This window comes from Aedes albopictus, chromosome 2 (genome assembly GCF_035046485.1).
Source record: "Aedes albopictus strain Foshan chromosome 2, AalbF5, whole genome shotgun sequence".
In the NCBI taxonomy this organism is placed as follows: Eukaryota; Metazoa; Arthropoda; class Insecta; order Diptera; family Culicidae; genus Aedes; species Aedes albopictus.
In genome coordinates this window covers 252,580,998-252,608,095 of record NC_085137.1, presented here as the reverse complement: position 1 = coordinate 252,608,095, position 27,098 = coordinate 252,580,998, and the positions used below count along the sequence as shown (strand labels likewise).

The 27,098-nt window shown below is 38.6% G+C and overlaps 1 protein-coding gene across 1 annotated transcript in view; it reads right to left on the bottom strand.

Annotated features, from left to right (window-relative positions):
- Positions 1-27,098, bottom strand: part of LOC115269611 (uncharacterized) — a 45,968-nt gene that overhangs the window by 15,187 nt on the left and 3,683 nt on the right. Inside the window, exons 2-3 of the mRNA XM_062851526.1 lie at positions 13,183-13,321; positions 2,470-2,726 (exon numbers count right to left, since the gene is read on the bottom strand). Of these exons, the coding sequence (XP_062707510.1) occupies positions 2,470-2,726; positions 13,183-13,321 (396 nt within the window). The remainder of the gene's footprint in view (positions 1-2,469; positions 2,727-13,182; positions 13,322-27,098) is intronic.

The following is a 27,098-nucleotide window of genomic DNA, read 5'->3' as shown; positions in this document are numbered from 1 at the left end:
TTTACCACAGAGTATTAGAGGTTGCGCAGCTATCATCAAAAATTTCACGGAGATTAGTCAAGTCATTCTCGAGAAACGGTGTTTGTACTTAATGAAGTTTTTACGTTTTTATCTAACGTATTATGTCATTCTGAATGTAATTATGCGTTCTGATCCTGTACTACGATTCTACAGATTAGAGGACAGACAAAGACACATTTAAAAAACTGTACGCCTGTAGATATTGTTCGCCATCCAAAATACCGTAGAGATCAGGTCGTCAGAATCTACAGGGTCAACTGTAATGAAAAATGTCGATACATTGATAAATGGCCTTTTTTCGTGTTCACAATGTTCGTGCTACCTCAATACTATGTCCTTAAGTTTCACTGGATCAACGAGGTGTTGCTAATAACCCTAGAGTGGCCAACATGCGCCTGGGTAGCTTTTTCGACTTCAATTTTCGATTTTTTATGGTTAATCCAAAAACACCTGAATATATACTAGAGTGCTTGACCAAATGTCAAAGTGAGGAAGTGCAGGAAAAGGGGTATTCTTTATGCCGGCAGATTACTTGGGCACATACGAAATGGAAACACTTATTTCTTTTCCCCGCACTACTTTATAGGCAATTGTAAGCAAATTACCTCATACAAATGCGAAAGTAATTGTCTTATTTAGAAAGTCAAAATGATTGACCAATCGCCGGTAATGAAAACGTTACGTATCTTGAAAACTAACGGAGTTACTAATTTGACGTCTTCGACAAAGTTATTCAGTACAGCATTTTCCACAACTCTTGTGAAGACATCAACCTTGTATCTTGAAAAATTCAAAAAGTAAATTTTCTATCTCACTTTTAGGGGGATTGATCATTTTTACCAACAGGTTAAAAGAAGCACGTTATTGTAGTGAAAAACTTCCTCGAAGACACCATGATGCTAAACAGCATGGTTAAATCAGCAATTGTGCCATATAGTAGTTGGATTCATTGCGTGGAATATAAGAAATCTTTAAAACATCATTTCGTAAAAACACCGTTTCTCGAGAATGGCTTGACGGATCTTCGTGAAATTTTGTTGGTAGTTGCACAACCCCTAAAGCTCCGTGGTCAACCTTTTCCTTTTTTGATATCGTGCATTTAGCCAAAATGGCGATGGAAAAACCTCGAAATTTTTTGATTTTTCAAAATTTCAAATCAATGCCCCTCCCCTCTCCCAGGAGGGGGAGGGTCAAAACTTCAGATTTATGAGTTTCTAGTCGGGAGCAATCAGAAAAAGTGAAATTAGGAGCTGGGCAAAAAATTTGTCGGACCGTGTTATTAAGGTAGGTAATAAAAACATGGTCTCCTTTTATTGATTCCGGGTCATTGTGCGAATATCTTTCCAATTGTAATGAATTGGGTTGTTTAGTGACTTAAATATTGCCATTATCTTTAACCTAATCGAAAGAGCTCATTTTCTGAGTATAAGATGATTTTATTTCGTTCCAATCCCTTTGTTTTGATGGTTAAATAAACAAAACAGTTTTATTTTCCGTGGATAGAATGACAGTTCAATCGATAAAGTGACAGTTCGACCCGAACGAAAAAATTTCCCCATACAAAATTTAAATGAATTTTCAAAATAGTTTTTTTTTATTATCTTTATTAAAGAGACTTTCAGCCTTTCAAAATAGTTCCCAGACACCAAAAATGATGAAATTTTGAATTTCGACTAATTTTTGGACGGAGACTCCGATTATGAAATAATCTGGATAGCCCTAAAGAACCCAATTGTTTGTATATACCGCCTTATCAATGGACAACAACTCAACTATATGATCCTGGAAAAATGAAAATGCAGATGGGAGTTCTAGAAAAAAAAATAAATAGATTTAACGGGTTTTTTATGTGTAAATAAGAACCAATACTTCATAGGCTTAACATATGCATGTGTATGAATATGAACCTAGTGTTTCGTGTAACCTAGCATGCTGTTAAACGTTACACAGTGAATCAAATGCATGAGGATAAGCTACATATACACACAGTAATTTATGATGCACTCACCTTGTTAGTGTAATTTTGAAGACGTTAGTGTAAAACATCCAATTCATTCGATTTAAAGTAGAGAAGATTTATTTCATGTCGTCATGCTTTGTCTTATCAACTACCCTAGATGCTATTTCTATGTGTATAATAGGAAAAGTCCTCCCGTAACAGATACAAATGGTAAAGTTTATACAATGTGTGATGTGTCCTAATTCTTAAGATGCTATAAAACCTGAGGTCCCTATTTATGCGTGTTAAACTCTCAATGTCCTTGGGGAGTTTTGATGAAGCAAAGTTCGAGTGTGTCTTATGTTTAACTGATATCTGCAACCAGCTTGTTTTTTTTGTGGGGCACAGAAAGAGGTGTGTGTTGTTAGCGATAGAAGGAGTGCGCTTCCAAACACCGCGTGACGAGTGTTTTTTTGTGAGTCGAAGAAAGTGCTAGTGACAATCGTTACCTTCGAGCCGTTTTAGCAGTTTGTCGGAATCGTCCTCCTGTTTGGATGTATCCAGCGATGAGGGCACCGAGGTCGCCTCTATCGAGGGCGAATCCGGCGAGATGGCAAACTTGACCGAGGGGGGACTCTTGGAGACGGACTTTGGCGGGGAATGCTCCTGGAAGATTTGCGAGTTGGCGAACACAGCCATCACCTCCGGCGCCACCATCACGTTGGTCTGGATCCCCCGGCGGAGATCGTCCTCGTGGATTTTCGAGCTGCAAAGAAAACGAATCGAAAAAGAAGCAGGAAGAAAATTAAAACCAAATAGGAGAATGTGTCGCGAAATTATGGATTTTTTATTTTTGGTAGACTAAATAGCGACGCTATGACGACGACGGAAACGGTGCTTAAGCAAATTTTCGCTGCTGTCTCAACAGATTTTAAGACAAAAGTCAGTCAGAAAGGCTCAAGGCAACCTGATTCAGCAGTTTTCAAATTTTGTCACATAGGATCCGCCACCGCACCGTTTTTCTTTCGAGAATGCATTATTTAATCCATATTCCAGAAATAAATGTAGAATATGAGTCTTAAAAAATACTTATGAACATAATGCTGGGATAATCAATGTCATACTAAATGTTCTGGAGTGTTAATATTGAATTATATCTGCACGTAACATTCTTTCAAAATGATATAACTTTTCCAAATCGCCCCAAATTGGTTCAGAGATGCGTTCATGGTATATCAAATAAAATAGAACTTGTAAACGTAATTCCCATATTAAAAATTCTACTTATTCAAACGTGTTTATGTATTTTAAGCTTCCAAAACTACCTTTAATTAGAAAGTTGGAGTGTTCCGCACATCAAATCATTTCGAAAATAGCACCAAACCAAATGCTTGACAACTTCACAGTTTGGGAAACCTTGCTCAGCCATAAAGAAAAAATGGTAAAAAAGCGACTCCCCTTGCTCCCTCCTCGTGAGAGACAGAAGGGAAAATTTGAATACAAATTGTGTGATGCGATGTGTGAATTTGGAAAAGAAGTCATCGTCGCCGTCGAAATTATCCCACTTTTGCAAGGTACTAGGTAAGAGAAAATGGATTTAAAATGCCCCCATGGCATAAAATGGTATAACCAACGCACAAAAACAATCCCGAAAGTACCATGAAAAGGATGAAAATGCATCAGTTTTAAGAGTTTTCTTTGTAGTTCCAGATTATACGAAATTGTTACTGTTGGCACTTTGAATGACTTTGAAATACGAAGGTGTACCGTAGAACGCATCACAAAATTTAAAATATGGTTCTTTGAAACATTTGCCCCTGCCTTTTTCAAACTACCAGACTGAAACAATTGAATAAGAAAGTTCTCGATTCTTCGCCTTGCTTTGCCGACGACACGGATAGCACATTTTTAACGAGCGCAAACGGATTCATTGCAGCTTCTGGTAAATTTTATTTTTCCACCGATTTTGTATATGATTTGGCACAAATTTCCGTCGCACCTTTTCGGCTTTCAGGGTATTGGCATTTGGAATTACATATTGTGTATATCAGGGTTACAGCGTTGAAATTACGCGTATGATGTCACACACGATAAAATATAATAAACGAACTCCGGTGAGAACTTCAGTCGTAGGCTGACAGGGAAAAGGGGTTTGCTCAAGTAAACCTGAGCATCTGTTCGACGAGCCAGGATCAACAGCTGAGGCACGATTTTCACGAAAGCTGGCCAATTTGTCTGATAAACGCTGATAACACCGGTGGCGGGCACGAGACCTGGACTGTGCACGAGGAGAACATGCAAGCACTCGAAGTGTTCGAGGAGGAGCAGGAGAACGGTATGTGGCGATGAAGAATGAACCACGAGCTCGCTGCAGTCTACGGCGAACCTAGCATCTGGAAGGTGGCCAAAGCTGGAAGGACACGATGGGCAGAGCATTTTGTGAGAATATCGGACTAGACGACATAGCTGGTGCTCGGAATAGATCCGGGTGCACAAGAAGACCTGGGGGACCAGCGTGCAAGGACCAGGTACAGAACGATCTGGCAAGTGTGGGACGCGGCCGAGGATGGAGAACTGCAGCCACGAATCGAGTGTTGTGGCAAAGAATTATGGATTCAGTTTTATTATAATGGTAGGGTAATGCTTAACAAATTAATGAAAATGGAATGAATGACTCTCCCATCTACTGAAGAACCACGGGTTCGGCATCAGCGCTGCTGAAGGTATGCTGGACAGGATCCATGGTGCGAACATTAAGAAGTAATACACCATCTCCCAGAGCTGCGACAACACACGCGAACTGGGAACAGATTTCATTATGATGGACAATACGCAAAGGTGCGTGAACGGTTGATAGCTGATCGACGAAACAATGCGCAGGTTCTGGTCGATTCAGCAACCAACGTCCAACGTGCACAGCTCAAACACCGGAATCACTGATCATGAGGACTGTTGAACTGAGGACATATTCTACATTCCACGAGGTCAAGATCATCATATGAAACCCAAAGTTCACCACCCACGACCGAACTGACCACCGAAATTAGCTATAAAAAAAAAGTTGACACCTAGCCTAGAACACGGCACCTAGAGATTGTGAGTCTAAGCCCATACCATTGTACTAACTGATCTGCCTTGAGAAGAGCACAAATTTTGGCCAATATAAGCTAAAGATTTCTAAACCACCCATGAAACTTGCCTTTGCCTTCCTACATGAATGCAGATATGAAGAATGGGCTGCATTTGTCTTTGCGATTCCATTTATTACAATGCTGTACTGATATATAATATACCTAATGATGAGTTGTCAATTTATATATTGTCCTTGCAGCTGAAACCCGGAATTTTCGACAAGCGAAATTGGATTTTTCTCCAAACCCGTGCGTCTGACCTAACTTCGGAAGTGGTGCGCGATTGTACGGCATTTCCCCGAAAACCAGTTCCCCGAATGAAGTTTCCCCGAAAGTTTTTTCCCTGAATGTACCGTTTCCCCGAAAAATGTTTCCCCGAATATACCGTTTTCCCGAAAAGTGTATGTCATATGCCATTTAACCTTCTTTGAGATTTTCTGAAGCACACAACGTTGCGTAAGCTCAGTGTAACCTGTCTGGGTCATCATGAGCCCTAACTAAACATTAGTTTCCGTTCACAAATTCTTATTATTTTGGGCAGAACTTTGGCATTTGTAATATTCATTTCGAGGTATGATAATTAAGTGGAAAATGTATCATCTCACCATGCATACATTCAGCTCACCGATGTCCTAATACATTGCACGAAAACTTCAGGACAATAAGAGAGTCAACTATTTGGATATATGTGCACGGGTGAAACCTAGTCGTTTTGGTTTTATGGCAATAATAGTGTCATCCACGGGGTATAAACGATGAGGTAGGAAATATTGGTATATGTCCATAGGTCTATTAATTTTCTCGCGTACCATTTTAGGAGGGTTAAGCTTAATGTTGATCAGTAGACCCAATGGTGCATTGACCTAGTGTCTCCATCTAATTGATAACCTTTTCATAATAAATTTCCCTTCTTTCAAACATAGGCTGCTCTTTCAAGTTGACCTGTAGAATTTATCATCAGAAGTACCGTAAGCCGGGGTAGCATTGATCAGCGGGGTAACATTGATCGGCTTGACCCACCTCAGGAAATGTTCAAACAAGCATTTTACATTGAATCAGTTTCTGCTATCGAATGGTATATCGTAATCTGCTATCATTTAGCTATTAAATGACATGCAATTCATGAAAATTGAATTTCATAAACATTGAAATAAATCGATTTTTCCATAACTGTGTTTCGTAACGCAATGAGATACATTGTCAAACATTCATGCTTGGCGTGAATACTAGACACAATATGAGTTTCGAAATCGCTTTATTACTTCAATATGATATCCTAGAGTTGGATTTATTAAATGAAACTTTTATTAAAATGCTATTTTTCAGTAAAATATACGATTTATTTAAAGTCGGCTATCAATTCCTTAAGCTATTGCCTATTTTTAGGCGTTATTCGTGGTTTAGAGAATTTTAATCTTGAAATAACTTAAAAAGTACATAATTTGTAAGAATTTGGACAACATATTCGAAATCAGCGACTCTGAATTTAGTGAGCAAGGGTATTTTCAACACAAATGAACATTGATCACTGACATGATCAATGTTACCCCAAATCAACAAAATAAAAAATTTGATTAAAACAATTATTTTACCATGTTTTAAAGTTTTACAATACTTTTTCGAGTAGCTTAACACATACTCAGAGGGCCAGTACTTGTTTTGAAAATATAAAACATGTAACGATTACTTTAACAAGAGAATTATTCAAGAAAGATCGAAAATTCTGATCAATGTTACCCCGGATTACGGTACCTGTCAAATTAGCTGGTATATTGAATGTTGATGTTTTGTTCTTTGGTGTCAAACTGTTCTAGTGTCTATGGACGTTATAATAGGAATTACCATCAGATATTCTCCCTTTTTTCATACATAAACGTTTCCAAATGTTAATTCAGTAAAATTTGGCTATAATCCATCGATTAACAAAAAATACATATACAAATTGTGCTGTGAATTTTTTGAAAACAATCATACCTTACATTTTCTGTATCGAATGTGTTACAGCTAGCCTACATATTTTATGCCGATAATGATCTTTAGTAGATTACCTCAACATAAATGACTCATTTCAAAGGTATTATATGTTTTAAGGGCGTTTTCAGCGATTGAATATTCAACAAAACAGTCTATGAATCCAAATAATCTCTGATGAGCGTGTTTTGAGTTAAAGCCCTATCATTTTCTATCAGAACAAATGAAAAAAAAAGGCCTTTGTTTAGAAGAAGAGCAAACGTGTTTGTATGATGTTGTATTATCATTTTGTCTTGAAAAATGACTCCAGGGAAAATCCAGGGTGCTCATAATACCAAAAACACAGACAACCCAAGCAACACACATGGCTACAAAACAGTCGCGGCAGCGTATGTAAGGGTTGCGCAGTAAGTCACAGTGACGTATGTGCAACCTCTACATACGCTGCCGTGACTGTTTTGTAACCATGTGTGTTGCTTGGGAAACAGACGCAACACTCCGAACATTTTTGGATTCAAATCATAGTCACAAAAACGTATTCGCCCAATGCCAAAAGATCAGCTAACCCTCAACAAGGTGGCGGTAGTGGGCAAACGTCAAACTCGAACAAAATCGATGCGAGTGCCACGGATGGTCAGTTGGTCGACTGTCAAGTTTTTAAATAGACCGTTAAATCGGTGTACGATGGGAAATATCAGAGTGTTAGGTCTGTTTTGCAATTTTTGCCAGATGTGTCTCATGCAAGCTAAGGCGCTGTCCATAAACTACGTAGTCTCACTTTTTATCATCTCAGACCCCACCCCTCCCCACCGGACACATTGACCCAGCTTACCATTTCGTTCCAATGACTGATTTAGCCAGATCGTTTTCATCAGGAAAGTTATCAGAAAATAGTTTTGAAAAAAGTTTAATACATATTTCGGGGAAATAGTCTATTCGGGGAAACGGTTCATTCGGGGAATCGTTTTTCGGGGAAAAAACTTTCGGGAAAATTTCATTCGGGGAACTGGTTTTCGGGGAAATGTCGTACAGGTTTACTATACAGCGCACCACTTCCGAAGTTAGGTTCGACGGACGGATGTGGAGAAAACCCCAACTTCGCTAGCCGAAACCTCCGATATCAACTAAATTGAGAATACAACTCGTAGCGAGTTGGATTTGGACTTATTACGACATGTTTTGCTTACAACATCAGTCCCGCATCGAGTGTACGTTTCGACGATGATGTCGTCGTCGTCGCAGGAAAAGTTTACTTCTCATGTAGGAATAAGGGGCCGTCCATATACCACGTGGACAACTTGGAGAGGGAGGGGGGGGGGGTCCGATAAAAGTCCACGCTTGTCCACGGAGAGGGGGGTGGGGGTCTGTCAAATATCCACGTGGACAACATTGATATAAGAATTAAGAAACAAAGATTCAATAACGTTTTTCCTACAATTTTCACCAAACATGCCATATTCTAACTCTTATATGTACGGCGTAAAAGTATAAGTACCACCTACATACTAAAGGATTGAATTTTTGATCCTTTAGTATGAGTAGGTAATACTAGCGTACATATGAGTAGGTAATACTAGCGTACATATGAGAGTTAGAACATGGTATCCTTGGTGGCAATTGTAGGAAAAACACTATACCCTACAAATTTTCCAAACAACACATTGTAGACAACAATTTGTAGAAACAAGCTTCTGAACTGAGTTATAGATAAATGCATTAAACGAAAGCCAGGTGAATGAAAGCATCCTTGCTGATTACACTAGTTTACAGCATTTTTGAACTCGGTAAGCTGATGATCGTTTTTGGTGTAGAATCATGCCCTGAGTTCGAAAATGCGAAGGAAAAAAATTACAGTGGAGCGGAAATTTTTTCGACTTTCCATACAAGGCTGATGATTTGAAATCGATTTTTATTCTATTTTTAAGCAAAGTCGCTCATTTCACACATCTCATTCTCCGTAATCAGTGCTCTGATTGAGCTGAAATTTTTACTGTAGCTCGCCTACATATGATATGTCAAATGAACGTTGAGAAAGAATTTTAAAATTGTTTTTTTTTTCTTATTGAAAAAAAAATACATTTCTTCACATATATTTGGGAATTTTGCTAAAATTTAAGGAGATCGTCCCCAAAATTCGCCAATATCTTAAATTTCATCAATCGGACGCAAACCTTGCATTCAGATGATCGAATGGTATAATATTCAGCTCTTAATTTATGGAAAAAGATTTAAAATTGGTTGAACAAAATGCAAGATATTTAAATTTTATTAAATTCCATATTTTAGAAAGTTGTAAAACTCGATATTAAGCTAAAACTCAAAAACTGTTCTACTTTAAATTTTTTGGAGCACGGTTTCAAAATCAGCGCTAAATTATGCTTCAAAAATTTTGGTCGTTGACAGAAGTTCACGACTTTCGTTTTATTTTGTAAACTAGTGTTATCTAGTGTTTTCATCAGTAAAGAATTTTGGAGTTTGCAATGGAGCGTAAGCCATAAAAATGTTAGTGTTTCTGTCAGAATTATCGTTTAAGTTCTCGAAGTAGCATATCAATTTTCTAAAATATTTCAATATAGTTTTAAAATATATGAAAAGATTTCCAAATTTGCCTTACTCTTACAGGTTTACTTTCAAATTTTGTCTTGTAATTTTCTCCAAAATTTTAGATGTGTCATAGGATATAGAAATCTAAGCCATAGCACTATTTAATTTCGTTTTTTAGCTACACTATGCATTTTTTAAATGACCATGTAATTCTTGAATTTGATTGTATCTAAGAAATAGAACCTTTGAACCAATGATCAAAATACAATCACATAAAAATATTCATAACAAACAAAAGGGAAAATTATGGATTTAAAAACAGTAACTTCACTTCAATGAAAACCAATGTTGAAAACTTTGTTCTTTTTTGTACCTTTTGAGAAAAACCTTGAGAGGAAGTCACTCAAAGGGAGTTTCCTCTTTCAATTATTTTGTTTAAACATAAAGACTATAACTTGTACCTATAACGTTAACTACGAAATATGTGATTCATAAAGTTATGTACTATTTTTTTTATTCCAGTTCGGGTTTGTCACTGCGACCAGTTTTTAGATCTATTGTGACAGTACCCGTATCCTTAGTGTAGTGTATGTCGCATTACACAATTGCCATTGAGGGACAATAAAGAATCGATTTTGATACAGTTTTTGTTTTGTTTTCTTAGAAAACAAAACAAGAGTACTGCTATTGGCCATGCATCGGAAACCTACAGGGGATAGACAAAATGATCGGGACAGGCAAAATTTTCACTTTTCAAAAAATATTCAACTAGCCGTAACTTTTCGAAAAGAGCATCAAATATTCTCAAATTTTTACTGTGAGTTCATCAACTAGTTGTGTATCAGTGGTCAAAATTTGAGAAAGATCGGGCTATTCTCCACGAAGTTATAATGATTCTTGGAAAAGGTAAAATTATCCGACAGCCAACTTTGAGCTGTTATATCTCAGGATTCAATGAACCGAATGCAATTAAATTTTGACCATTCATGACTTATATAATGAGCAATAAAAAAAATAATTAACTTAACTTAAAATTCTTAACACGGAAGAAAATTATTACGATTAGATTATTTTTCTAATAAAACACCAAATTATGCAAAACTTCAACATTGTTTCAAATTTCAAGATGCAAATTAAAGCTCATTTAATTATACTTATATTGACTTATATATAAATGTGTTTTGAAGGAAAGTAACAACATAGCTGCCAACAAATTAAAAAAGTAATGGAATACATATTAAAAATAGACCAATTTGCTAAAAAATCGAGAAAAAAATAAAATCTCTATAACTTTTTCTCTTGGTAAAAATTTCAAGTTAAGTCAAATGTTTTTTCAAGTTCATTATATAAGTCATAGATGGTCAAAATTTCATTGCAATCGGTTCATGAAATCCGGAGATATAATAGCTCAAAGTTGGCTGTCGAATAATTTTACCTTTTTCAAGAATCTTTATAACTTCGTGAAAAATGGCCCGATCTTTCCCAAATTTTGACCACTGATACACAACTAGTTTATGAACTTACAGTAAAAATTTGAGAATATTCGATGTACTTTTCGAAAAGTTACAGCTAGTTGAACATTTTTTGAAAAGCGAAAATTTTGCCTGTCCCGATCATTTTGTCTATCCCCTGTAGCACCCTTGTTTTACTGCTAAATTCTCCCCAGTAAGAAGTTTAGAACCCGGGTTTTAACATTAGCAGCAATACCATTCCAATAATGGAACATATGTTCCGTAATAAGGATTCTAGTATGTTCCTTGCATATCAGCACTTACCTGTCTTTGAAGAGTTAGTACATACATGGATCCCTAACCCGATTTGATGTCCTTTGCATCAAGTTTAGCCTCGAACGGCGAGGTTTTTAACTATCTGCAAAGTAAAGTTGGTTAACTTAGTTTCATTCAGAGACCGTAAGCCACCACGATACCAGTGACAAGGACTAAATACTATGATTCCTTGAATTGCCAGAACGCTTATTCCAAAATTGGAGTAGGACGACACTAGGTTTCGGTAGATTTTACTCCGTAACTCAACACGAAAAGGTGATCTACCCATGTTACGGGCTCCGTTAACGATCGAGCATCTTTGAAACCCCCTCAATCACTCATCCATCAGCAGGGGTCACCTGACACCTTGGATTGGGGTTCCCTGTTTGGTGAACTTTTACCCCCGGAACAGGGGGTCCTTAGTGCTATTCTAAGCCGGCAGCTACATGGGCAAGGTTATGAACTATAGTTAAAACATAAAGTGAGGAACTCTTTCGAAGGAAAACAGCATTCCCCAAAACTTATCAAAATCACTGTTTTCAATTAGTTTATAAATCCAAATATTGAAAAAAAAAGTTTTTTTTTTGTGATGTCCACGTGGACATTAGGGGAGGAGGGTAGGGGTCAATGAACAGTCCACGCTTGTCCACGGGAGGAGGGGGTAAAAATCATGATTTTTCTGTCCACGTGGTATATGGACGGCCCCTAATTGTGAGACAAATGTCTTCCTTCGGTAACTATGAACACTTCCAAAGATTGGGTTGTTTATTTCATTTTGCATCCAACACCACCCAATCACCTCGTCGCGGTGCCGAAATTCATTAAGTCATTACGATTCCCAACCAAACTTTACTAACATTATATCGCCCCCTTAATGCTAGAACTAGGTAACTCGTTTTGGGAAGTATGGGTAAAAATGGCTGGCAAAACTTATCATGCTATAAAACAAACACTTTGTTGATCTTGAAAGAAGAATCATTATGTGTTTTTGCAGTTTCAATCGACAAACTTTTGTTTATTGTGGTGAACGTTCAGATGTAAACAAATTGCTGGAGATTTCGTAAAACCAGTTACCTAGTTCTAGCATTAAGGGGACGATATATGACTTGTAAGTGTATGCAAACAGTGACGACTTCAATTAGCGCTATTTATGACTTACTTTATACACAACAAACTTACTCCAAAACAAATCGCAGCAACGGTTTATATACAATTGGATTTGACATTTTTTATCACAACATTCAACGGTTTTTACGATTATGATTTATGATTTCTGACAGCGCGATATACGATTTGAATGCACTTCCCATTACGATCTGTGGTTTACAGGGGTTCCTCTAGAGTGCCAATAGCATCATCGGGTACGTGTAACGGAGTCGACGGAACGAATGGTTCGACAAGTTGTGCAGAGCGATTTTAGTTGAGCACGGGCAGTAAAGAACGCGGCAGAACTTGAAACGTTATAAACAGAAGCTGTAATAGCCACTCGTGGAAGAAGAAATGCCGCCTGGAAGAAGCAATAAACATGATAGTTGCATCAGAAGCTCAACGCATCTCGCAACGGCTTTGTGTCAGGAGCCGAAATTTGCAGGAATGTGGACGTAACACGACGAACGTGATATGTTTGAAAGGTAGAAGCAGCACTTCGATGAGCAACTGAAAGGCATGGAGAAAGTAGATACAGTCGACCCAGGTAAAGGAGAAAAGGACTTTGTAACTTAGTCGGCCTTCACAGTTTTCTTACTGGATAATAAAAACCAGCAACTCCTTTAGCAATAGTCCATACCTTAATCGCGTTTCTTCAACTCACCTCAAAGTGCTGCTTTGCCCTATGCTGGACGGCTGCCGACAAATCGGATTGTTGTTTTGCACCGAGTCCTCCGAGTTGTAGAACCCATTTCGAGCTTTCTTCTCGATGACGTACTCATCTTCCTCGGGATCATAGTTAGCTGCAAGTACAATCAAAATTGAAACCCCATTATCCATTTGAAATCACACACGCATGCACATTGCACAGGCAAAGGAACACAAGGAGGCACCTTATTCTAAAAACCGAAATGCACCCCAAATGACGACCCCATATCAAACGATAATTGGATACAAATCACTGTACGCCACGGGAATTCATCAAACCCTCATCTCGTATGCAGCACTCCGATATATGTGTGTATTCCTACCGGTTTTTGTTGGTTGCCAGGCCATCAGCCAGGATCAGGCAAAAATCGTTTGAAATTACCCGAGGCTGAGACACATCGAGCGAACTCGTTTGCGTTGTTTATGTCTCCACTAGCTGTGGCACGGCAAATGGGCCAGCTCCCCTCTCAGCCCCAACACCTGGCACTATGGGTCGGAAATATAAATTTTACGATAATTTTCCCTAAATAACGTTTGTTGTTAAGCTTAACAAGGATTTTTCAAGGATGCGTGATTCTAGCTCCATTTAAAACATGCTCTTAAAAAAAATAAAAAAAAAATGGTTTCTAAAGTGATTGTAAAAAGCATGGAGAAATTACTAAATGCTGGGCTGAAAGTCTCTTAAAGACAAACAACAACTAAATGCTAAAAAAATCTGATAGTTATCTCATATAATTTTTAAATAGGCTGCCATGACAAAAAAAATGATTTTCTCTTATGTCAAGCATCCCCTTCCTCAGTATTGGCAAAATTTAAAAAAAAATAAGGTAAAATCTAAGTCGTCCAGAAAAAATCTTAACAAATCCGTGAGTTTGATTATTTAACCTAATTACTGTTTTGGTATTTTTCCACTTATCTCATTTATTATTTATCATCCGGCTCAACGAGCAGTGTGACAAAATAAGAAAATGAGATTTGTTGTGGCTTTATTGTCATAATTTTGCAAATGTTGCCCCATAATGCACGCTGCAGCAACCCATATATCGCACAAAAGCGGGAAAACCCTACAGCCGCAACCGGAAGGCAGAATCATGACAGACAAAATGCGCGTGGAAGGAGTCGGAGGAGCAGCCAAAATTAATTATCGGTCCAATTATGGGGTGATTGAAATTCTGGACAGTGGAGCAGGCCTAGATGGAGCTTCAATTGAACACCAATAACACTTCTTTTGACGATTGTAGCTCTCCATGTGCGCCTGCAGTTATCGACACTCGGAAAGTTTCATATTCCTATCACTGACTGCCCGGTGCCCATGGATTGATTCCAGTTATGTTAAATGAGGGTTACATAGGTACTCGTGATTAACTAAGCGGTATCAAATGCTATCAAATGCTAATAAAATTCTTATTTTTACATCCTCGTGGCCATAGTATCGGCCAGGATACGAGTAGACTTATAGAAGTCTCCAACAAGAACGCCGTACGACTGACCTGGTACGGTAAAGGCTGGGTATGCTGCGCAATACAGATCCCATTGTGATCCACTAGCCTCTGCCCAGCAACTTCTATCCCTACCTCCTCGTGGTGCCGGTTGGAGACTACGAGCAACCTTAGGGAAGATCGGGTTACCAACTCCGGTGGGAACTTTGGTCGTAGGCTGACAGGGAAGAGGGGGGGGTGGCTTTGCTTCTGCAAACCTGAGCGTATGTTCTCCAGGAGCTCACAACAGCGTCTGATCCCCATGTTAGGGGCGACTGATCAACGTCCGAGTTCCAGGGAAGGACTCTAAGCTCAACTGTGTACTATGGTTCTCCGGAAAGTAGGGGGTTGGTGTCAGGCCCTACGAGCCAGCCGTAAAAAACCATTGTAACGGAAAATCAGCAACAGAATAATACGAACCGAGACCAAAGGCAACGACCCCAGGGAACAAAAAGGACTTGCGATTGGAAACAAGGTACGTGGAACTGCCGATCTCTTAACTTCATTGGGAGCACACGCATACACGCCGCATACACAGGGCCCATATAGCCGAGGCGGTAAACGCACGGGTATTCATCATGACCATGCTGAAGGTGACGGGTTCGATTCCCGGTCGGTCCAGGATCTTTTCGTAATGGAAATTTCCTTGGGCATAGACTATCTTCGTGCCTGCCACACGATATACACTAGTGTGGGTCATCGGAACCGTTTTCTCAGATCAAAGCCTTTTTTGGTTCCGCTTCGGGTTCTGAGTATCTGTGCAAAATTTGAGCACGATCGGTTGCGTATACACTTTGCGCATTGCAATTGAAATTTGTATGGGATTTTGTATGGGAAAACATACTTTTTTGCATTTTAGCCATAAGTTGAAAAAGTTTGTCTGAAACTTTTTAACCGATACTGTAAAATAATAGCCTAGGATGTTCTGAAAAACTTTGTTGAAGACCGCAAAGTGATCCGATGCGTGTGAAAATAGTCATAACCAACGAACCGCATGCATGTGTTTATGTTTTAACATGTAAAGGAATAACAATAGCAACAAAATCATGCTGTTTCGCCAAGCAATGCCAACGCTATAACTTTTTTCATAAGCATCAGATCACTTCGCGGTCTTCGAAAAAGTTTTTCAGGACATCTTAGGCTATGTTTTTACTTTATCGGTTACACGGTTTTAGAAAAAATTCGAGCTTGTTATGAAAAAAATGCAAAAAAGTGTGTTTTCCAATGTAAAACTCCATACAAACTTCAAACGCGATGCGCAAAACGTAGACATAACCGATGGTGCCCAAATTTTGCACACTTATTTGGGTCCTGAAATGGGATCAAAAATGCTTTGATCTGATGGCGGTAGCCCCACATCAGCAATCCTTCTTCAACAACGAGCTCATTCTTGCGAACAGAAAACTTCTTCAGGTTTGGATCCTCCACATTGTTGGATCATCCGGTCTTGACAAAATTCACAATACGGCTAATAACAGGATCAAGTCGAGATTCTACTATCAGCTGCTTCCGTTCAACCAACGATCTCGTCTTGGATTTTATGTACTGCAGGAACAAAACTTCTTCGTCGTCTCCAACGTCCTCGTTGTTACATTGAACTGATGATCTGGAAAGAAAATTTGCTACCTTGTTGTTAACTCCTTTGATGTACTTGATTTCATATTCGTAATACGCCAGAAACACAGCCCAACGTTGCAGCTTGCCGAACACCATATCCGGAATACCTTTTCGTCCAAATAACGAAACCAGTGGTTGATGATCCGTCAAAATGGTGAATGATCTTCCCAACAGGTAACCGCTCAATCTTCGTACAGCAAAAGCTTCCATGTCCGAAGGGGAATACTCTTGCTCATGAGTCATGACTCTTCAGTACTCTCGAAATGAACGTCACTGGTCGCTGGCTTCCATCCGGAAACACTTGTAGAAGAACAGCGCCAATTCTTTTACCTGAAGCATCAGTAATCAATACCGCTTGTAGATCTGGATTATACGGAACCAAAACGTTATCAGAACACAGCATTTGCTTGATGGTCTCAAAAGCCGCATTCAGATGTCCAACAGTATCGTTCATCCTTCTTCAGTAATCGGTATAGTGGACTCAAAATTACAGAAATTTTCGAAATGAACTTGGCATTATACGTTACCATTCCGAGAAATTCTCGAAGCGCTTTTACGTTTTCAGATCTTGAAAGTATGGGCACAACTTTGCAGCTCTGCCATTTGGGAATGGGTGCATAAACAAACTTTATTTCTACACATATCCTGCCTAGACCTCTTCATAAAAAATGAAATTTGTCGAATTCAGCCAGTCACCCCCACATCTTAATTCTAATGCTGAAACAAACTTCTGGTCAAATTTTCAGCTAAATTGGTGAAGATTTCGAGGTGCCTCAAGTCAAAATTGTGTTTTTTGGTCATTTTTCGCCTTTAAAAAATGCCCGTGGAGGCTAGAAGCCATATAAAATATCGTGGTAACCCTTAAATGAAAGATATGTATGTTCCTTACAACTTTTGTGAACATTATGTACTGATAGGAGGATGTTTTGATCATATTTATTCGTTTTTCAGACATGCATGTATGCTAAAAAGTTACATTTTACAACAGTTTTTGTTCTACGAAATTCAAACACTCAATTTTTATCAAAAGTTTCAAACCATTATATGATTACCCACAATATTCTGAACAATATTGCCATACATCATTTTCTTATCCGATCTACGGAAAAAATCACAAAAATCGAAAAGTAGAAGCTATCCTGAGTTTTTTGATACCTGGGGTTGACGCAACTGCTGGCAGGCAGAAAAGTCAAACATAGTAGCTTTGCTTTTTCTTAATGATTGCAATGATTGATCATTAATTCAAGTGACAGGTTAGCACAAGTACACATTGCCTTAACAAAAGTGGCATATAATGTACCTCAGTAGTATATGAGAAATGGTTCAGATGGTAAGGCTTTGGACTGGCAAACCAAAGGTTCAAAGTTTGAATATAAGACCATTTGCTTAGTTTTTTTTTTGTTATCAAGCTGGTAATATCAACTATCGTTCTAAACTTTGCATACATGATGGCTAGCGTAGGGGAAATCGCATGAACTAGCGCATGCATATACGCATCATTCTGACAGAATGATAAAACCTTCATTGGGTGCGTAGTTGAAAATCGGACACGCTAAATAACTAATTTATTGCTTAATCCGTACTTCGGTTCTTACGTCGGACTGGTTGGCTGAGTAGCGGATCACATCCGCTCATAAAGATCAAATCACATCGTCGGATGACATCTTCCGACGCGAGCTTCGACGTTAGGTTTAACGCTTAGATTTGTTGGAAACCATTGCAAAAAAAAATGGAAAGCACATTTGACATAAATTCAAACTCTGAACAAATATACTATATTAATAATATAACTCACTTCCTGCTATTTCTGGCGACCCTTTATCCTGTGCTTGTGGCGCCGCTTGTGACGAACGTGGCAACTATTACACTCTAAAAACGTATGCCCTTCAGAATTACACACGCTGTCAACATTAATGAACTAGGGATGTCAATAATCTCTTCAGTTATCGATAAATAATATCAAAATGTTTAGGGTTAAAAAAAAAAACAAATCATATTCTTTGCGTAATAGTTTTTTCACACAATATACTTTTAGTCAAAATGAACCAACAAGTATCCCCATTAGCCATAGCAATTTGACCAAAATATTTCACTTCTCGGTACTTCCAAAACAAACAAGCTTCTGGAAAAGAAATGAAAATTGCGAAACGTCAAATTGCGTATGTTTCATCACTGCTATACGACAGTTACAAAATATAAGCTTAATATTTGCTTTGTCGAATATCATAATTTTATTTGTGCAAATTGAATCTTGTACATCCCTAAATATGAATGACGAACATTACAAAAGGAAATGTCATGGAGACACGGTTAAATATATTTGGCAAATATGTGGTTTAATTTAAGGTTGATTGCCACGTTTGACGCTAGATGGTGCTGTAAGCTGTTCGCCAATTTAATGTATGGGGAACGCGGAAGTGAATCATATTGTTTATATAATATATTTGCTCTGAACCTTTGGTTTGCCAGTCCAAAGTCTTACCATCTGAACCATTTCTCATATACTACTGAGGTACATTATATGCCACTTTTGTTAAGGCAATGTGTACTTGTGCTAACCTGTCACTTGAATCAATGATCAATCATTGCAATCATTAAGAAAAAGCAAAGCTACTATGTTTGACTTTTCTGCCTGCCAGCAGTTGCGTCAACCCCAGGTATCAAAAAACTCAGGATAGCTTCTACTTTTCGATTTTTGTGATTTTTTCCGTAGATCGGATAAGAAAATGATGTATGGCAATATTGTTCAGAATATTGTGGGTAATCATATAATGGTTTGAAACTTTTGATAAAAATTGAGTGTTTGAATTTCGTAGAACAAAAACTGTTGTAAAATGTAACTTTTTAGCATACATGCATGTCTGAAAAACGAATAAATATGATCAAAACATCCTCCTATCAGTACATAATGTTCACAAAAGTTGTAAGGAACATACATATCTTTCATTTAAGGGTTACCACGATATTTTATATGGCTTCTAGCCTCCACGGGCATTTTTTAAAGGCGAAAAATGACCAAAAAACACAATTTTGACTTGAGGCACCTCGAAATCTTCACCAATTTAGCTGAAAATTTGACCAGAAGTTTGTTTCAGCATTAGAATTAAGATGTGGGGGTGACTGGCTGAATTCGACAAATTTCATTTTTTATGAAGAGGTCTAATCCTGCCTTAATATATTAACATCAAATGCCAATCATTATAATTTGCATTTTACACTTCGTTTGAATGCGGTAGAACATTCTTAGAGGACCTTTCAAAGCTTCTGCACAAAATGCTATATTTTTCAATGGCATCGCTTAACAAATTGTTTTCTACGCATGAAATTAAGCTCAATAAAAATTTCAAAAATATATCCGTGTATTTCTACATGCGTATCTATTATACAATCCTTAGTTCGAATTGAAAACATATGCTTTTGAACCTTAAAAATGAATTCAAACACGAAAATCGATATTTTTGAAACCCTGATTTTCTAATAGTTAAAAACAAGCTTTTGAATTAATATCACAGCATGCAGAAAACTACAATTAAATTTGACTATAAGTTAAATAAATGCTCCAGCTTTATAAAGTGTAGATTGAATTATTTTTATTCTCGTTAAACATTCTTTTAAACTCGAATGTCTGTGGGCATGTCCTATTCAGAATTAGAAAAGGCGATTTTTTCAGTTTTCTCAAAATTTTGAAGCACCCGTACGCACGGGTAAAACATATTTTATAAAAAAAACCAATCAACCATCTAAGGAATCATGCGTTCGAATATATTATGCCAAAAAAATGAAAAAATTGTTTCGAATTTGGGTTTTTTGCAAAACCGTAAAAAAGTAGATTGCGCAGGAGTTTTAGAAGTTGTTTTTTCATAATAAATATTCTGCATACAAAAACTCTTTTTAATGTATAAACTCTTTACAGGTATCAATGAAAATACTGCAGGCTTGGTTCACGTAATAATTCACGTAATAAATTATTTTATGGGTACTCCATGTTAACACCCTCCTGAATACCTCCTCCAGCTCCAATTGGTTATACGCTGACTTCAGATCTAACTTCGAAAACAACTTGCCGCCTTGTAATGCATCAAAGAGATCTTCCACAACTGGCATCGGGTATCGCTTGTCCTCCAAATGTGGGTTAACAGTGACTCGATAATCAGCGCACAGGCGAATGCATTTGTCCTTCCTCAAAACAGGAAGCAACGGTGTTCCCCATTCAGCAGTCTCAGCTTTCGTTATGATTCCGGTCTTCTCCAGGTTCTCTCATTCTTCTTCCACCTTGTGGAGCGGACCTGATGTGATGGTTAGAACACTTGACTATAACGCCGACGACCTGGGATCGAATCCCACTCCCGACAAACTCGCAAAATGTGAGTTCTTCCTTCGGAAGGGAAGTAAAGCGAGGGTCCCGAAATGAACTAGCCTAGGGCTAAAAATCTCGTTAATACAGATAATAATAATAATAATAATAATAATAATAATAATAATAATAATAATAATAATAATAATAATAATAATAATAATAATAATAATAATAATAATAATAATAATAATAATAATAATAATATTTCTTATTTGTCGTTTTTGCTAGTGGTTGGACAACCGATCGGAGCATCGGACGTGAGGAGAGCTTCTAATTAACCACCGGGAATTCTCGAGCAGATCACTTGTTGAGAGGACACGTCAGCAAGGCGCGGCGCGGTCGGTGGCCACCGAATCCTCCGTGTATCCGTATCCGTCCAACAACTTCTGGGGACGCACGAACGATTGGAGACGATTTTGGTTCGGAGTTTTCGGAGGAGGCACGAACAGCTTCACGGATTCGGAAGGCAGTAAACCCCAGCTTCGTGGCCAACAGCCGTAAGGCCGCCCGGCAAAAAAGGCGCGGTCCCGGAGCAAAGCTGCCAGCATCAGATAGGGGATAGTCGCCTACCGTGGGTGGCGCAAAGGCAGAGGTGAAGAATGGAGCGCATGCAGAGCTATGGCGGCGCACAGTGATGCGAGGGCGGCGAAAAGTCAAAAAATCAACTTTCAGATATGGGTCCTGTATTATTTTTGTACTATTTCTATATGTTTCAAGAGCTTATTACCAAAGTTTCAATAAGATTGGACCGAAATTGATAATTTTACAGCATTACAAAGTATGTGTTGAAAAGTGTTGCATTTTTAGTTTCTTTGTAAAATGTATGGGGAAACGAAAGAAAATTCAACTAAGCTTTCAAATATGAGGACGCAGTTGGACACATTTTACGCTATGCTTATTTTGAAGATTTTCATGTCGTCTTTCAGAAAATCAATGAGTCATCTTGCGCAAACTTGCGCAACATATGTTTTAAGTCCCTTGAGCAAAGAGTATGATACAATATTTAGTACAAAATAATACCGTTCGTGCCTGGACTTGGTATGCATATCATTGTAGTCAGGGTAAAAGCATCTGTTAAAATGGGTTATTTTTTTTTTTTCATTTGTAGCTGAGATTGGCGATGCTAAAACGATTTCATTACATTTTTGTGTTATTCACTTGAGCCAAGTCCAAGCTCACGCGTCCTAGAGTTTAACGGAGCCGTACATGCAGTTCGAATTAAGGCAGCGTTCATTCGGTAACTCTATTAGTATACTAGGGCCAATATGACCCAAATTCGAATATAAAACAGACATACCTTATTTTTTATGCACGGAGACTTATTATTCTGGAGTAACATAAAATGGCATCAACATTTTCGATAAAGCATAAACCGTACGAGCTGAACAAAAAACTTACAAATAATACATTAGGGTCATATATAAACGCAGAGAATCAAACCCTTACAGCCCAAGGACATTTTAACCAAACAACACGATTTTATATATCATTCGATTGAAAATTTTGTTAAGAACTCGATGTTGAAGTAAAAAAAAAATATTTGTGGTACAATGATCACCGGGAATCGACTACAAAGTATATCATGTTGACCATAACACTTACCGCATCTTCAATCATTCTATAGGAAACGTGGTTTTAAGTTAAGTTGAAAAATATGTTTATACTATAGGGTATTCTGCTGGCTGAAACTTGGACAGATCATCGATAGCGGAAGCTATGCTAGAAAATTTTCGGATGTTTCGTGGTGCCCCGGGGAACTTGTGGCAAGAAACATGTATGTAGTAACGTCAAAACTTGGCGTGTAACAGCTCTTTCATGTGATGTTTTATGAATGTTCTTCGGGTTGTGCCTGAACGGATGGGCTTTAGGAGAAAAGGTCAAAGTACATAACGTCTAAAGACAAAAGGTCGAATGGACAGTAGGTCGAATGAACAAAAGATCGAATGGACAAATTGACAAATGGACGAATGGACAAAAGGCTGAATGGACAAAAGGTCGAATGAATAAAAAAAAAATAGTAAAATATGCTCTCAGGGGGTTGTTGGACAAAAGGTCAAAAATCAAAAGGTCGAAGGTCGAAGGTCAAAAGTTCGAAAGGTCGAAATAAATGAAATAACTGTGGCAAAAGGTCGAAAGGACAGAAGGACGAATGGACCAAAGGTCGAATGAGCAAAAGGTCGAATGGACAAAAGGTCGAATGGACAAAAGGTCGAATGGATAAAAGGTCGAAGGACAAAAGGTCGAAACAAAAAAAATAGTAAAGAAGGTTGAAAGGACAGAAGGACGAATGTTGAATTGACAACATAAAGAAGAGAAACAATGCCGATGCGACCATATTTTTTCCTACTTCTTGTTCTCACTGCAACTTGACCTGCATCTCTTCAACTTAGAGTTCTTTTAGCGCTTCCACAATTATTAAATGAAGAGTTTCTTTTGCTTTCCATTGTATTGTATTTGTATGTTGCATAATAGGCATAATACCACACTATATCCAGGAAGTCGACATTTTTTTCTGATCGTAATCGAACCTCTAATCTGGGCTTATTATAATAGTTGGTGTTTACCTGGTATAAGTGTTTTGAAGAACTTATACCTCTTTTGAACGATGGATGTTCTCTCGAGTAACTTGTTTTTACAGTTATTGGCGTGATTACTAACACTTTTTTTAAATAGTATTCTACATTCTTTCGAATAATATTCTTTCTAGTAATGCTAGAAAATAATTAGCGTACGGGAAAACATCCTTTTGCATATAAAACAAACCAAATGATCCATAAACAAATGCGCAACGATCCATAAAAAATATCACTTCATGGGGCCTTGTAAGCAATTTTATTGCTCTTTTCGCATAAACTATGGATCGTATTGCACTTTTGTATGGATCATTACTGCTTTTTTAGGGATTTTCAGTTCAATTCTGTGGAACATGCAAATATATGTTATGGATCGTTTCGTATTTGTTTAAGGATCGTTTTTATGGTTTTACTGGTACAAAAAAAGTGCTGCCTATTATCCCAGAGATTATTTTAATTGGCCTGTCAATATTTCCAAAGATGAGCAGTTCCTCCACATTATACTTTATTACTACATCTTATTTGGTTTTGTTTGTTGATATATCAGCCAGAAATTTATCCTTGTTTAATTCATAGCCTGTTCTACGACATTCTTTGTCAAAGTAATGGTTGGAATTTTAAATGGCAATAATTCCAATCAAATCTTCTTTCTTTAATCCATAGGCTACCTTTCAAGTAATATGGTTGCTGATTCGAATTGCAATGTAGTTCCTTTTGCCTTTACTACCCTTTGTCCATTCAGCCTTTTATCTATTCGACCTTTTGTCCTACAACCTTTTGTCATTAAAATTTTTGTCATATATTCAACAAGCTTCTTTATAATTATCATCGTCGTTAGCAGTCGATTCACCCATGGATATCAAAAGAATATTATTCTTTTTTTTCTGTTTTTTTTATTAGGATAAGTCAAAAAGAAAAATTAAAAGTTTCAACATAATTACTGATCAAACGAAATGTATAACTAATTTAAATGTTATTGTTGTAATGGTATAATGAGCAATTTGAGGAACACCAACTGATTCATATTTCAATAATTTTTAATAATTAAGCTTAGTTTTTGCTCAATATAACACAAATATTAACAATTGTTTTATAAAGCCACGATTTACGAAAATAATCTTAGACGGTTCCGTATACTTGCACATGCTCATTCGTTTGACTTTTGAGTAGAGTTATGTTTTCTAGATGGCCATCTAGAAAAGGTGCTGAAATGACTACTAATGTACATATTTTTAAAATTTATGAAGAATGGTGTGTCGCAAGATGGAGGTTGAAAACATCCAAAAAATGTCCTCTTCCCCGAGGGAACCAGGATCCGGAATGGTCTTAGAGTGGTCAATCTTGCTCAAAATTCCGGAACGTGTTTGCAAAATCATGAAAAATTGTGTGTCGCAAGATGGGTATTAAAAACATCAAAATATTGTCCTCTTCCCCAAGGGAACCAGGATTCTGGAACGGCCCTGAAAGTGGCCAATTTCGCCCAAAAGTCCGGATATGATTTCTACTGGACCTATTCTTCAAAATCATGAAAAATAATGTGTCGCAAGATGGGTTTCAAAAATATCCGAAAATTATCCTCTTCCTCGAGGGAACCAGGATTCCGGAACGGTCCTGAAAGTGGTCAATCTCCCCAAAATTCCGGGCATGACTTCTAATGGAACGTGTTTGCAAATCATGAAAAATGGTGTGCCGCAAGATGGGTTATAAAAACATCAAAATATTGTCCTCTTCCTCAAGGGAACCAGGATTCCGGAACGGTCCTGAAAGTGGCCAATCTCGCCCAAAAGTCCGGAAATGACTTCTACTGGATCTATTTTTCAAAATCATGAAAAATGGCGTGTCGCAAGATGGGTTCTAAAAATATCCTAAAACTGTCCTGTTCCCCGGGGGAACCAGGATTCCGGAATAGTCCTAAAAGTGGCCAATGTGACTCACGGGATGTCAAAATGTCTTCTTGGTAACTAATTCTAATAAATAACAAAGTTTGATAAGCTGTGAAGGTATATAATTCATGTTAAGACTTTTCGCCACCTTTTGTATGGAGCCGCATCACTGTGCGCGGCGTGGCGACGAAAGAACGGTTGCACCCACAGTGAGTAAGAACAAAAAGAAGAATAATAAGTAGAATTAAGAAAGATAAGATGAACAAGAGGAGTAGGAGGCAAAGCAGGCTTAGTTAAGGCAAGAAAACTAAAATAAATGTAGTTTGTCAATGCTACTTGATTTGTTGGATCATTTTCAGTTTTGTGAGCGCATTTCCCTTTTGAGCTTTCCGGGGCTGATCGAGGGTTTCTGTTCCCCCCCTCGACAGTCACTTGCAACAGCTACCAACTGAAAAGTGGGGGAAGGAGTACAAGAATAACCCACACCTTCTTTATGGACGACCTGAAGCTGTTTGCGGAATCAGTACAGAGGCTGCTTCAACTGTTGCAGCTTGTGACGGTGTTCAGCAACGACATCCGGATGGAGTTTGGAATTGACAAATGTCGGTCAGTCCATCTTCGCCGGGGTCAAGTAGTGGACGCCAGCTGTTTCCGCGTCAACGAACAGGAGGAGATTCGGAATATGGTTGAAGGCGAAGTGTACAAGTACCTCGGCTTCCTGCAACTTAGAGGTATTCGCCACACAGCGATCAAGAAGGAACTGCAGGACAAGTTTTTGCATCGTGTCAACTGTGTTCTGAGGAGCTTTCTGTCAGCCGGCAACAAGGTGAAGGCGATCAACACGTTTGCTGTGCCCCTGTTGACCTACAGCTTTGGGGTGGTAAAGTGGACCAAGACTGACCTCGAGGCGTTAGAACGAGCAGTACGAGTGGCGTTCACCAAGCACCGCATGCGCCATCCAAAGTCGTCCATTGAGAGAGTCACCCTGCCACGCGCAGTAGGAGGAAGAGGCGTCACCGATATCCAGGCACTATGTGTCTCCCAGATCCAGCAGCTGCGGGCATACTTCGTAGAAAGCCAGAACCGTCACGAAATGTACCGCACTGTATGTGAAGCTGACCACGGTTACAGCGCCCTGCATCTGGCGCAGGAGGATTATCAGCTGAACTGCGACATCAAGACCGTCGACGAGATGATCGTAACGTGGAAGCAAAAGGAGTTGCATGGGACGCACCCCCATCAACTGGAACTCGAGCACATCGATAAGGCGGCGTCAAACGCGTGGCTGGTGCGGGGTGACCTGTTCTCAGAAACAGAAGGTTTCATGGTAGCCATCCAGGACCGGGTAATTGCGACGAAGAACTATCGGCGGTACATATTGCACGAGGACGTGGAGGACCGTTGTAGGAAGTGTAATTCAGTAGGGGAAACGATCGAGCATGTCGTTGCAGGCTGTTCAGTGTTAGCTGGATCAGCTTACCTCGATCGTCACAACGAAGTTGCCAAGATTGTGCACCAACAGCTTAAAGCAACTTCTGCATAACTTGGTCGACAGATTTGTACCCTACTACAAGTACCAGCCGGACCCGGTTCTGGAAAATAGTTGCATAAAGCTGTACTGGGATCGCGAGATCATTACGGACGTCCTCATTCGTGCCAACCGGCCTGACATTGTGGTTTTCGACAAAAGGATGAAGCGAGTAACTCTCATCGACATCGCTGTACCGTTAGACCATAATGTCCAATCAACGTTCTCCGGCAAGATAACCAAGTACCACGACCTAGCGGAGGAGTTGAAGCAGATGTGGCACCTGGAGGACGTCCGTATAGTTCCGGTTGTCCTCTCGGCAACCGGAGTTGTCCCTAAATCTCTCCTGAGGTCCCTAGACGAGCTGGAATTGAAGAAGGACCTGAACAGCATCCTGAAAGCGGTGATTCTTGGAACCTGTAGTATAGTTAGGCGG